This window comes from Maylandia zebra, linkage group LG3 (assembly GCF_041146795.1).
Source record: "Maylandia zebra isolate NMK-2024a linkage group LG3, Mzebra_GT3a, whole genome shotgun sequence".
Classification (NCBI taxonomy): domain Eukaryota; kingdom Metazoa; phylum Chordata; class Actinopteri; order Cichliformes; family Cichlidae; genus Maylandia; species Maylandia zebra.
In genome coordinates, this window is record NC_135169.1 from 18,234,942 (window position 1) to 18,248,163 (window position 13,222).

General features: G+C 39.7%; 1 protein-coding gene across 1 annotated transcript; it reads right to left on the reverse strand.

Annotated features, from left to right (window-relative positions):
• Positions 1-9,634: 9,634 nt before the first annotated feature.
• On the reverse strand, positions 9,635-11,964 carry LOC112432995 (ladderlectin). The gene is made up of 6 exons (XM_024801366.2): positions 11,894-11,964; positions 11,736-11,813; positions 11,358-11,464; positions 10,498-10,632; positions 10,117-10,225; positions 9,635-9,972 (listed from the first exon to the last, which is right to left on the reverse strand). Exons 2-6 carry the CDS (start codon positions 11,794-11,796, stop codon positions 9,890-9,892), a joined length of 495 nt encoding a protein of 164 aa, XP_024657134.2. The 5' UTR covers positions 11,797-11,813; positions 11,894-11,964; the 3' UTR covers positions 9,635-9,889.
• Positions 11,965-13,222: the final 1,258 nt, after the last annotated feature.

Below are 13,222 nucleotides of genomic sequence, written 5' to 3' on the forward strand. Positions count from 1 at the left end.
GCTTCTGGCCAACCTGAAAATGCATCCACAGCCACCAGCAGGTACCTGTAACCACCTACTCTGTCCACCATGTCTGTGTAATCAATGATTATTTCTTTCCCTGGGCAAAGTGGGATGGGGAAGTACCCTGCTATTGGCTTGAAGGCGGGCTTGATTCCAAATTGGTTGCACTCCTTACAGGTTTTAACCATGTATTTTGTCATGTCTTTTAGATAAGGGTGCCACCAGGCGGCTAAGTTCCTCATCATTTGTGCAGGTCCCACATGCCCCACTCCATGTGCCTCTTCCATTGCTGTCTGTCTGACCCCTGGCGGTAGAATGGGCCTTCCATCTGGGCCACGCCAAACATCTGTGTTTGTGGCCCCTCTTGTTACCCACAATGATTTTTCCTGGGGGCTGGCTTTGTCCTGTAACTCTCTGATTGTGGCTAGGCCTAGTTGTATGGGTGGTCTTTCTGGAGGGGGTGTGGCTTCTGGGTCCATTACCATAATCAGGGAGGGTAAGTAACCAGCTGTCTGCTTAGCTACTAAGTCGGCCTGTTTGTTACCTAATGCCACTAAGTCCAATCCGGCACTGTGTCCTTTGCATTTTACCACTGCCACCTTAACAGGTAACAACAGTGCTTCCGCTAATTCCCTCATTTCTATCTCATGTTTAATAGGCTTTCCGCTGGCTGTCAAAAAACCCGCTCTTAGCCACTGCTTGAGCTCCACATGCACTGCTCCCACAGCATAAGCTGAATCACTGTATATATTCACTTTCTGTCCCTTTCCCATCCTTAAGGCTTCAATCACCGCTCTCAGTTCAGCTCTCTGTGCAGACTGTTGTCCTGTCAACTGCTCTGCCTTCACTGTTTTCCATCTCATGTCTGTCTGTTCCACTATTGCCCATGCAGCCTTCAACATTCCACTTTCAGTTCTGAAACAACATCCATCTGTGAACCAATCTTTTTCTGCATCCATTAGAGGTTCTGCCTGCAAATCTGGCCTGATTTTCTCCTGTACCTGCACAACCTCTTCACACATATGTGGTTCCCCTGATCCCATGTGATCAGCCATGTTTATGCCTTCATGTGAGTAGGTGATGTGTGGTGCTTCCAAAATGGTACTGAGGCGTCTCTGCCTGAGTGAAGTGAGTGTGAAGGCCTGTGAGGAGACGTAGGCCACCACACTGTGTGATGTCAAAATTTTTAGTGGGTGGTTCATCACTATGTGTGCTGTTTTCTGAATGATTTTTGCAAGTCCAGAAACGTGTTGTGTGCACGGTGGGTGGCGTTTTTCAGTGTTGTCAAGCATTACGCTTACATATGTCAACACTTTTCTCTCTCCCCCTTTTTTCTGGAACAGGATACCATTGATATGGGTTCCAGTTCCAGAAACATCAAGATGAAAAGGCAAAGCATAATCTGGCACAGCAAGGTCAGAGGCGACAGAAAGCTGTTGTTTTAACTTTATAAACGCCTGTTCTGTTTCTGTAGTCCATGAGAGGGGAGCAGAGAGGTTTCTCATGCCTTGTTCATTTACCAAAGCGCGCAAAGGGGAAGTAAGGCCAACATAGTCTGGGACATAGGTCCTGCTGTAACCAGTCAGGCCCAAAAATGACAACATGTCTTTTACAGTTAGAGGTTTTGGATGGTGCAAAATTGAGTTCCTGTGTTCTGGGGACAAGGAAATACCGGACTGTGAGACCATGCGGCCTAGAAAAGAAACCTGTTTTCTTGCAATCTGTAGTTTATTTTTGCTCACTTTAAAACCTGTGTTGGCCAGGTGGTGAAGTACCACTCTGGTGGCCTCCAAACAGATGTCAGCCGTGGGGGCAGACAGCAAAAGGTCATCCACATATTGTATTAACATACAGTCAGATGGTAGTGGGCTGGTTTGTAAAAGTTCTTTCAAACACTGATTAAACAGTCCTGGGGAGAGGGCAAATCCCTGTGGTAAGCGAGTGTAACGCCATTGTCGGCCTCTAAATGTAAATGAGAAAATGTCACGCAGTGACTCACGAAGTGGGAGGCAGAAGAAGGCATTAGCCAAGTCAATGCAGGTGAACCAGGCATGAGATGGTGGGAGGTTGGTCAAGGCAACATAAGGATTAGGCACAGGCAAAGTAGGAGTGCCAAGTAAGGCATTAATCCCTCTCAAATCATGTGCCATTCTGAACTTCCCCGTGCCTTTTTTCTCAACGGGTAGGATGGGCGTGTTCCACTTAGAGCAGGAGGGCTCCAAGACACCGGCAGTGACCAAACCAGAAATTGTTTCTGCAATCCCAGCCTCAGCCTCCGGTCTGTGTGGGTACTGAGGCTGCCACAAAGGGGTAGCAGATGACAGTTGAAAAGAGACTGGCTCCACATCAACTAAACCTACATCTGTGGGTCCAAGGGACCACAAACAATCTGGAAGAGAGTCGAGTAAAGGCGCAGCATCACAGTGGTCTGTGTGTTCTCTGCCATGTGACCCGCTGACCACTCCATGTTGCAGTGTTGAGGAATTAAAGCAATCATTTAAAATTTGGTATGTCTTGGTAGATGGAGAAAACAAAACCTGTGGGAGTTTTGTAGGTGTCCAGTCAGTGGCCGCAAGGGAACGTTTAACCATTCCACCCAGCTCCTTAGCCTGGTGTCCAGGATGTAAGGCCAGTGACACATGGGGAGCTGCCTCATCAGACATCATGTACCACTGTAATTGATCTGTTGTAAAAGTAACCGCTGCTGCCACTCCCTCCGGTGCCGCAAAAATGCACGACATGTTCAAAGACCAAGCCCGCCCCTCACACTGCTCTTGGAACATGTGCTGGTACCAGGTGGTGTCATGCCTGTCATAAAACAGTGTAACATGAGGTGGGTCAGGGGGAGGGACATAGAAGAGGGGGCTCTACTACTAGCTGAGGATGTCGCCGACAGAGAGGAGCTTCCTGGGCAAAAATGCTTGGTATCTATGGGAGTTGGAGCTACGGGCGGTTCTTCTCCAATAGTCATTATTCCACCAGAGATATTAAGTACCGGATATATGCCTGCTGAGGGAGGAGTTGAGGCAGAATAGGGAGGTGGCTGAGACCTATTTTTCTTCATGTGTGGTTTTGCAGTTTCCCATAAACACACCCAGTGATTAAATTTAGCTTTGCGGCCTGCGTGCTTATCTGCTTCCTTTCTGTGTCTCACCCCGCTCATCACACCTGCACCTGCTGCTGCTGAGTTGGCTTCTTCCTCTTTCTCTTTTGCCTGCATAGCCTTATTCTGCCAAATTATTCCCCAGTTACCACTACTCCCCTCGTCCTTTCCCTTTTCTTTCATTAACCTTTCAGCTGTTTTCCTCAATGACTCTTTCTGCTTTTTTGCTTCTTTGGGCTGGTGTGTGGAGTTGATGACTGTCTCAACACATGTTAATTGTTCTCCCAATGTGCTAAGAATAACACCGGGACCCCAACCATCATCATTAGTTTCTCGATCTAATTCTCCATCCATTTTACTGTCAATGGAGGAGTGTTCTTTTATTGATTTTAAAGGAGAATTTGGGCCAGCTGGGTTTCTGCCTCTGTTAGGCACTAACAGCTGGGGCGCTGCTTTAAAGGTGAGTCAGCACTGAAATATCCCTTCAGGTGTTACCAGGCTTCTACCAAACCGGAGTCTGGCGGGTAACCTTGCCTAGAGCTTCCTGATAGGGGTGCTAGTTGGTTGTCACCTTGTTCACACGTCTCATTCACACTTCATACATTACCTGCAGTCACTCATTACCCTCCTTATGTATGTAATAAATGTGTAAAAAAAAAAAAAAAAATTCCATGTGTGGTGTATTATTTTAACCAAAAGAGGAACCTAGTTCCTTTAATTGTGTAATCTGTGAACAACGGAGAACCAAACTGTCCTGCCCAGTGTTCCACAGCAAGCATTCAGCGTGTATTTATGTGTGTCCAATATCAAACAGAACATCAAAACATTTAAAACACTAAAATCATCGGGGTTTTAAGAAGAGATCCGTTTTCTCCTATTGATCAAAGGGACCCCTCCTTTGGACTCCAACCAGTACTTCTCCTTTTTAAGTTTTAGAGGATCTTTTCTAATAAAGTCCTCTGGGCCTTCCTAACCCTTCTGTAGTTTAGAGAATATTACTAAAAAATATTCTCAAGGCCTTTAACCTTTTAATTTGTTTAGAAAGGCGTTACTAATAAACCCTTTCAAGGTCCCAGACCTGCACTGAGGTATTTATCCGACACCGGAGAGCAACCCGTCGGCTGCAACCGTGGTCAGACCTCAGTTCACTCTTATCTTTATTCACTTATTCACTTATTTCTTATTCACTTATCTCTTATTCACTTGTCTGATTCTCAACAAGCCTTAAGTAAGCCAGACAATTTTGGTTATGAATTACTAGGAGTTTGGACACTAAGTATTTTTATAATGTTCAATATAGCAGAAATAAAAGGTCTGCTTACCTTGTTTTTTGTGTGCGCACAGCTTTTGTCCAAACTCCGTTCACTCAGACCACGGCCGAAGTCCTCCCATCCGTTCCAGTTGGCCTGGAGCGGATCCTGTTCGTGACGCCAATTGAAGGATATAAAAAAAAACAACAACAGCAATAGAATAATATTAAACACAAAGTGAACCCGTCTTCCTTCATTAAATAGGTTCTTTTAGATGTTAAGGAGGAATTGACTTAACCAGGCTGGCGGAGAATGAAGACAACCGGACACCTGCTGCAGATGGGGAATCAGTGAACTTTTATTGAGACAGAGACAACCTCTCAACACAGCTCACATCAGGAGATTCCTCATATTTGCTGTGAGGATGGGTATATATTCTCTAAAACTTACAGGAGGGGGTTGTGAGGAAAGTGCTGCATTAGCAGAAAAACAACTCCATAAAAGGAAAGCGGCCTTGGGTGTTCTAGTCTCTTCGCTTGCAGATATCTTGCACCTGCAGGATGAGGCGATCGCTTCTTATCGCTCTCAAGGCCAAAGTCGTGAGCACATTTTTATTACACAGTTGCACAGTAACTTTAAAGCTGAACAATATTTAAAGCTGAATAATGTTTGATCAGATTATATTTTCTTCACTCTGCAGAAGATATCACCAAAACCAAATTTCTGAAGTGTAAGAAATATAAATTCATGCTCAATTGAGTCAAAGGCTTTATAGAAGTCCAGGAGAAGGATAAATGAGTCATCAGATATTAATGCTGAGTAGTCCAGAATATCCAAGACGAGTCTAATATTATTGGAGATGTGCCTGTTTGTCATAAAACCAATATCGTCTACAATATCGTCCAAAATATATTTAATTCTTCTAGCTAGCAATAGAGCTAATATTTTATAATCATTATTTAGGAGGCTTATTGGTCTCCAGTTGTTTATAAAAAGTAGGTCCTTCTTAGGTTTGGGAATTAAAGTAATACGTCCTTGAGTAAGGCTGGGAGGAAGAGTGCCCCTTTCAATGCTTTCATTATAAACCTGCAACAAAAAGGGTGCAAGCTGACAAGAAAATGATTTATAGAATTCAGCCACCAGCCCATCTGTGCCTGGAGATTTGTTGTTTTTAAGAAATTCAATAGATGTCAATATCTCTTTTTCAGTAATTGGACTGTCACATAAAAGCCTATCAGCACTTTTAATCATTTCAACATTGTTTACAGAGTCAATAAATTGGGTAGCGACCTTTGCGTTATAATTGGATTCATACAACTTTGAGTAGAAATTACAAAAAAATTGAGAGATAATTTTTGCATCATCACTGACCGTACCATTTATATTCAATTTATGAATAGTATTGGTTTTAGATCTATGGGTCTGCAGCCTTAAAGGCCGCATTATAAGGCCGATTACGTCACAGCGACACGACGAAGGCTGTGTCCTAATTAAGAGACTGCACGCTTGAACTACGCGCACTACGCGTACTACGCACGAGAAGTGCGGAAGTGAGAGGCTTGTGAAATGGGACGGTATACGCTTCGTCTCGCTGTACAGGTTGCCTAGCAACCATGATACTAACCGCGAGACACGTTACATACAGCATTGTTTGACAGAAATGAAGGAGAAAAATGTTTTGTTAGTCATTCATTTTTGTCATGACATAACAGATGGAGAGAATAGACAGACTGTTCCCTGTTTGTGAAGGACTGCTAGGAAAGTTTAAAATAACTAATTGTCTGTCCTGAATCAGTCTTATTAGGTAATGTTCAAATAATTTGATCATTCCAGTGTTTTCAGGGTGGGAGAAAGTACTCAGGGCCTTCAAGTTACACACTATGAAAGGAAGCAACAAGTTTAATGTTCAGAAAAATAAAGTTTGTATCAGCAGCAGAATGGAACTAAAAATAAATGTTTGTTTCGGTTCTATGAAGCTTTGAGTATTTTGGATCAGTAGCACTGCTGTGTTTGTTGCATCATATTGCTGTAATTGTTTATATGCTTTATATATTCTAAGCTAAGTTGATCTATAGTGTTACATCATATTCTATAAGGATGTTATGTGTTTGGACACTTCGTGCCCAGTTTGACCCATTTAGCAGAAGTCAGCCTGTTTAAGGCTCTGATGTCTATTCTGTATGACTTAAAGCAGTTATGACATGGTCTGATTTTCTCACCCAATAAAGGAATGTTTAATATATCAGTCTACCCTTCATTCTATCAGAAACAGTTATCACAGCTTGTACATTTTCTTTTTACACATGTATGTAAGCACTGAGCCAAATTTAGTAATGCCAACATACTGAAGGAACAACATTTGTCTCTTATATGTGATACACCTATATATGCACTGTCAATATACATTTTGAACCAGCTGCAGATGTCAGAGTAACAACTGACTGACCCCCACATAAAGTGTGTTACAGTAGTCCACAGGGGAAGAAATAAAAGCATGGATCACGGTTTCAAAGTGCTGCCTAGGAAGAAAAGATTTCACTCTTGCCAGTCGCCTTAAGATAAAAATGGACTGGTTCAACTTAAAACCAAGGGCAGTAACAACAGGTTTAAAATAAACTTCCAGGGGTTCCAAATGAAAAGAAGAGGACTCACAGGAGCCACTGGGTCCAAACACCAACAAATCTGTTTTCTTTTCATTCAAATTTAAAAAGTTTAGAGCCAACCAAGCTTTAATGTCATCTAGGCATGTCAAGAGAGGTTTTATTCAGATGCCATCCTTCTGCTTCAGTGGCAAATAAATTTGGCAGTCATTCCTATATACTTGTCTTTGAGTGAAGATTTAAGGTGGTAAGACGTAAATAACTGCAACTTGAATCTGTACTGAAGCTCAGTATTTGACACAGAGTTCATGTTCACTGCTGTAATAGCTAATAATGACTAATATAATAACCATAATATTGGCCATATTATATTTACATTACCAAAGTGATATGACTTTAGTCTCATGAACAACATTAGCTAATTGTTATTTACTAGCTAATCTTAAATGACTGTTCAGTACAGAAATGAAGCCCAAAAATCATGTTTTACTGTCCTGTGGTCTCAGCCTCAGATACTTATCAAATCACACAAAGCTCTTGTAGAAACAAACAAACAAATGAAAAAAATATGTTCTCCTTCATTTCTGTCAAACAAAGTTGTATGACACGTTTCCAGCTGTTAGTATCATGGTTGCTAGGCAACCTGGGAAGCGCGACGGAGACTTGAGCCCATGTATTTGCAACAAACTTGCCGTTTATTTTGCAAATCGAGCTCAACTCTGCCCCTAGCGTCCTGGAGCACTTCCGTTGTGATTTGGAGTTTGCATGTGTTTTGGATTTTGCATGTGTTTTGGATTTTGCATGTGTTTTGGAGTTTGCATGTGTTTTGGATTTTGTAAGTGTTTTGGATTTTGCACGTGTTTTGGATTTTGTATGAGTTTTGGAGTTTGCATGTGTTTTGAATTTTGTACATGTTTTGTATTTTGCATGTGTTTTGGCTTTTGTAACTGTTTTGGATTTTGCACGTGTCTTGGTGTTTGCATGTGTTTTGGATTTTGTACGTGTTTTGGATTTTGCACGTGTTTTGGATTTTGCACGTGTTTTGGATTTTGCACGTGTTTTGGATTTTGCTTGTGTTTTGGATTTTGTACGTGTTTTGTATTTTGCATGTGTTTTGTATTTTGTACGTGTTTTGGAGTTTGTGCGTGCTATTTCGAATTTGTAAGTGTTTTGGAGTTTGCACATGCTTTGTCTCTATGGGCCACCGTATTAATGTGACTACAACCTGTGTAACATTCAATCTGTGATCTACTTGTCGAGCCTGGGGAATAATCCATGTGATTTAGTGATCGTGATTGATTAGTTATGCCTGCCGTTGCCGGAAGGGGGAGCTCTGGCCACGATGCCTCATTCGCAATGAAGCTGCTGAAAGAGAAGCATTGTATCTGAACGTCGTCATTGACTTATCCCCTTTTCAGGTAATAATTGTGCAATTCTGCTATTGGACTTTACAAATATGTATGTTGAGTTGTACTGACCGTGTTTCCAAATGTACCAAGAGGATACTAGGAATACTTAGATGACCTGTGTTAACTGTGATGTTAGGATAAGCTATAAGCAGCAAGCTAAGCTAAGCGCTCTGTTGGTGGCTAGCATGAAGCATTATCGTGTCAGACTGTGTATGAAACATACATTGTGTGCATTTTGCATTTGCTCTGGACAAAGAACATGTTTATTTTGTGTGAAGGGACAAATGCCTATTAGTATTTTTATATGAATATTTTGTTTATTTTCTGTACATTTCAGTTTAATGGTCTAAGTTTGTTTATTGATTCATAAGCTGTTTTTGTAAATTTTTACATTCAATTTAATCTGTAACTTAAAGGAAAGGAAAGAAAACAGTCTTGAGATATATTGTCTTACAACTAACAGAGACTGTACATCGTTGTTAGGATGTTTAATACTTTTGTATGTATGTTTATATTTCTGAATCATTCGAAATGAAGCTGCTGAAAGAGAAGCATCGTGTCTGAGCGTCGTCATTGACTTATCCCCTTTTCAGCCCCTTTTCAGGGTGTAACATTTTGGAGGCACCGCTGGGATGAATGTGATGAGGGCCCGCTGTCCCAGATAGACGCCCCAGTCATCATTCAACCCCTCACATCAAATACCACGGTGGGAGATACAGTGTGCTGGTTTCGACAGTTACGCAGAGGGATCTGCATGCAACCTGAGGTTAACTACTGGTGCCAGGGAAGCTGCACTGACTCTTCTGCAAAGAGGTCTTACATCACACTAATCATTTCCACAAGCCACAGACTGAAATGGAGTCTTCAGGGCTAGAGGACCTGAAGTTAGAAGTTGCTGGTACATTGTATACAGTGACAAGAGACATTTTGATCGGAGTTTGTGATTTCCTAAATATTGCTGGTTCAAAACTTGAAAGGGTATCGGGTAAAAGTCGTTCCTCTCTCATTTCCTATATAATACATCACTTAGAAAGAGAGGAGCTGGATGAGCTTGAAGATGAGGGAATGTCTGAGCTACTGATTTTGAAAGACAAAGTTTTTGAGTTGCAACAGGCTGCTCAGAACGGTACATCGGGACACAAAACCTCAGATACTAACCAGACAGATTTTTTTTTTTTCAGCCCCTTTTCAGGGTGTAACACATTCACCTGAGGTCAGCAGAGAAAGCTTACATAATGTTACACAAAAACACAGATACTCACAGACCAGTTTGATTCAATGCTTAATAGTTTAATGATGCAGAAGAGAAAAAAAGTTTTGTTTTTAAGTTTTTGCTAAAAGCATTCTTTCCATTACACATTTCAATTGCTTCTTTTAAAAGACACAATCACACTATTTTATGTCACTTGTCGCTTCATTCCTTATGCATCGTTACAGCAAAAGAAAAAGGTAAAGATGTGAAAACAGATATTTTGAGTGATATATGAGAAGATTTCTTTCTTTTTCAGATGACGTGCCTTCATGTCAGCCCAGGAAGTATGACTTATTCGTAATGCAGACAGAAGGGAATCGGGACTGGCAAGACTGATCATTCATACACAGGTCTCCTGTAAGCACCAAAAATCAACTTTAACCGAAATTTTTGTTGCATGAACACAAAAATATAGAATATATGAGAAAAATGTTTTGGTTTTTTTTGGTTTTATGTATAATGACAATAGCACTTGTATATATTATTTACAATTTTATACCTGAAAAATTCATTTCCATGCATTGCTCGCTGCCCGCGTTGTTAGGCTCCCCCCGACACCAGTTTGTGTATTGGAAACGTGTTCCATCGATCCAAAACCAATAACCCTCCTACAGAACAGAAAAAAGTTAAAAATAAGAAATCGTTTTTTAACGAAACTACACTTTAACATTATACATCGACTACCAAGTTTGGACACACCTTCTCATTTATTGGTTTGTCTTTACTTTCACTACTACCGACATTGTAGATGGAAACTGAAGATATCAAATATATGAAACAAGGTATATGGAATTATATGGCAATGAAAAAAAGATAACAGTGAAAAATAAGTAAAATATCCAATGGATAGATTTATGTTTTAACTGGCAGACTGGCATACCTGTTGACCATCAGAACCACCAATCCATGTTCGTCCATTAGCTCTACTCCCATCAGATATCACCCTCTGAATCAGCTGGTATTCCCCAAGGCTCTGTACAGATGCAAGGTTTGCACTCATGGACTGACAGTTTCTCTACAGTAAACAAAAAGACAGAAGAGTTACAGAAGATTTATAAAACAACCTTCATGATTACACCACCACAAACATACAAATAATAATAAAACATACTAAGAAATATTTACATTGACTGACAAAATTATTGATTTTAATTATCTGACCTTGTATTAATAGCTTACAATTCAACAAGTAATAAAAAGTAACGTTTTTTAATAATTATTATATTGAAAGGACTAATGATTAATACATTTACAATCATTTATCATTCAGAATTATTTCATGCAGTTAATGTTGGTGGCTTAAGCTTGGATGCATATTTCACAGTACAGCTGGTGTTAATCGAAGCATAAATTGACAGGTGATTTATCCATGGCATAAATTGTAGGAACGTGAAACTAGAGACGTTAGTTTGTTTGCTTCTTTGTTTGCATTTCTTGTTTACTAATATATTGTTACTGTTTACTTGTTAAAAAGTAAAGCCATATATGGCATACATACATATTAGAATAAATGATAGCATTATTAAAATTCAATAAATGATAACATTAACAATGATCAATACATACTATCATAATTTTAGACAAATTTTAACAGTACATTGGCTTTGATAACATTTTAATAATTGTCAATATAAAAATGTTTAATATAATATTAAAAAAATATTATTATAAGGTCTTATCCAAATATTAAAGAATCAAAGAAACACAGTCACAGTAACTGGTGAGTACTGATGCTATTACCTGAGCATCACCCCAGGGTAAGGGTGTAGAAACATAGAAGTAACATTTGTTGTTGTACTCAGTCCAACCAGCGGGACATGAGGGCTTCTTGGGAACATAGCACTCATCTAAAGACAAAGCAAACATATTGTGTGACAAAATGCTGACTCAATTCCCCCTTTGCTGGAATAATTATAATCATGGTCATTAACTTGTGTTTTATTGACAATAGTTTTACTTTTCAACAAATTTCAACTGGAAAATGTGTCATTTTCTTCCTTTAGATTTCTATTTTTAAAAACATGTATTTAAAAATAGATCTTATTATTTGGACAGCTGTATAGCCCATTGACATGCACAACATTCAGTATGATACTAGTTATATACTTTTATACTTACCCTGAGCAGCGGTCAGAGCCATCATTGCACAGAGAAGTGCAGATGCAGTCAGCAGCTTCATGATGATATTTAGTGTCTCTGTAAGAAACACATTAACAAAAGTGATTAGCAGTTTGATAAAGAAAGGATAGAAGATCCTCAGCATATTTGTAACATACCTGTCTGTAGAATGTCTTCTCCTCTTTCAAGTGTCAGCCTGTAGCTTCACCCCTCATCTGGTGATGAACACTTATATACACTTTCTTATATTTACATTTCTATACCAGGAAGAGATGCACTAAAAATACTTAAGTATGTTTTGATTCCATGCTTCACTACCCCTGTCTTTACCAACCTTACGCAATTCTCTCCACCCAGCTTGAATTTCATGGATGTTTAATTTCATTTATTGACTGCTGGTCAACAAAGATGTCACGCTCCTGGGTCTTTGGCCCAGTGTAAATGTGTCTGGACTTTTGATTCTGGGTTGTTATTGTTCTATGGTTAAGGTTCTGTTCCTCGTTTTGGTTTACAGTTGTGATCCCTCTGTTTATATTTGTTTTCTTAGGTCTTCTTAGTTTTGTTTTCTAGTCTGTAGGTTTCTGTTATCATGGAGCACGGAACAGGGGAGTTTCCATGCCCCATGTTTAGTCAGCCTTATCCTTTCCATTTAGTCTTGTCTCTGCATTCGGTGTTCTCTTTCTATCTCCCCGTCAGTCTTGTTCCCATGTATGTTTCTCCACTGGTCTCAGTGTCACACCCAAGTGCTTCATGATGATTTCGGAGTATTTCTATAAAAAACAAAATACCTAAAATGAGTAACAGATCAATAAAGAATAGCCATAAAATAGACAGTTTAAAAAAAGGAAACGAACACTTTGAAAGCAAATCAGATTTGATACGATTTGATTTGACAAAGTTTCATTGCAGCAACTCAAAGAAAAGCATCATTTACACATAGCATAACATGGCTTGGTCATTGTGATGCACCAAGCAAGTTACAGCTTGGATTGAATGATTTTAACATCAACTGCAAAAACTGAAAACGTGTTTGTATTTGTAAATATTTGTAAGTCCATACAAGAAGCTGATTGTGAGAAAATGTAGCATTTATCCTACTACAGTTTACACCATAAAGAGAAAGGTCATGAATGTGCCAGCTCTGGAGACCATCTTCCCCCTTATGGGAAAATAGTTAGTTCTAGATGGCAAGTTGTCATGAGAGAAGTATCATTATAATATTTGCTGTAATGTGAGAGTGTTTACAAAGTCACTGTATCAGCCTCACTTCCTCATGTGCTACTGTTGGCACCATCAGTCACACATGAAACAGTTGTTTCTTTAGAGATGGGTGGATGTTCAGTCAACACCCTCATCAAATACCACTAAAATTCAACAGGTTTTTTTTTTTTTTACTGTTTTCTTATGCTTATTTTTGTTTGTAGCATTTTGAAGTTTTTATTTGATTTGTCTCTTTTTTGTTTTGTCTGCAATAATGAATGAAGTGA

Coding starts and splice junctions, on each gene's coding strand:
- LOC112432995 (XM_024801366.2), bottom strand. CDS start 11,796: ATGAAGCTGCTGACTGCATCTGCACTTCTCTGTGCAATGATGGCTCTG. Junction 10,633..11,357: donor TACCCTGGGGTGATGCTCAG/GTAATAGCATCA, acceptor TGTTTACTGTAG/AGAAACTGTCAGTCCATGAG. Junction 10,226..10,497: donor GTGGTTCTGATGGTCAACAG/GTATGCCAGTCT, acceptor TCTGTTCTGTAG/GAGGGTTATTGGTTTTGGAT.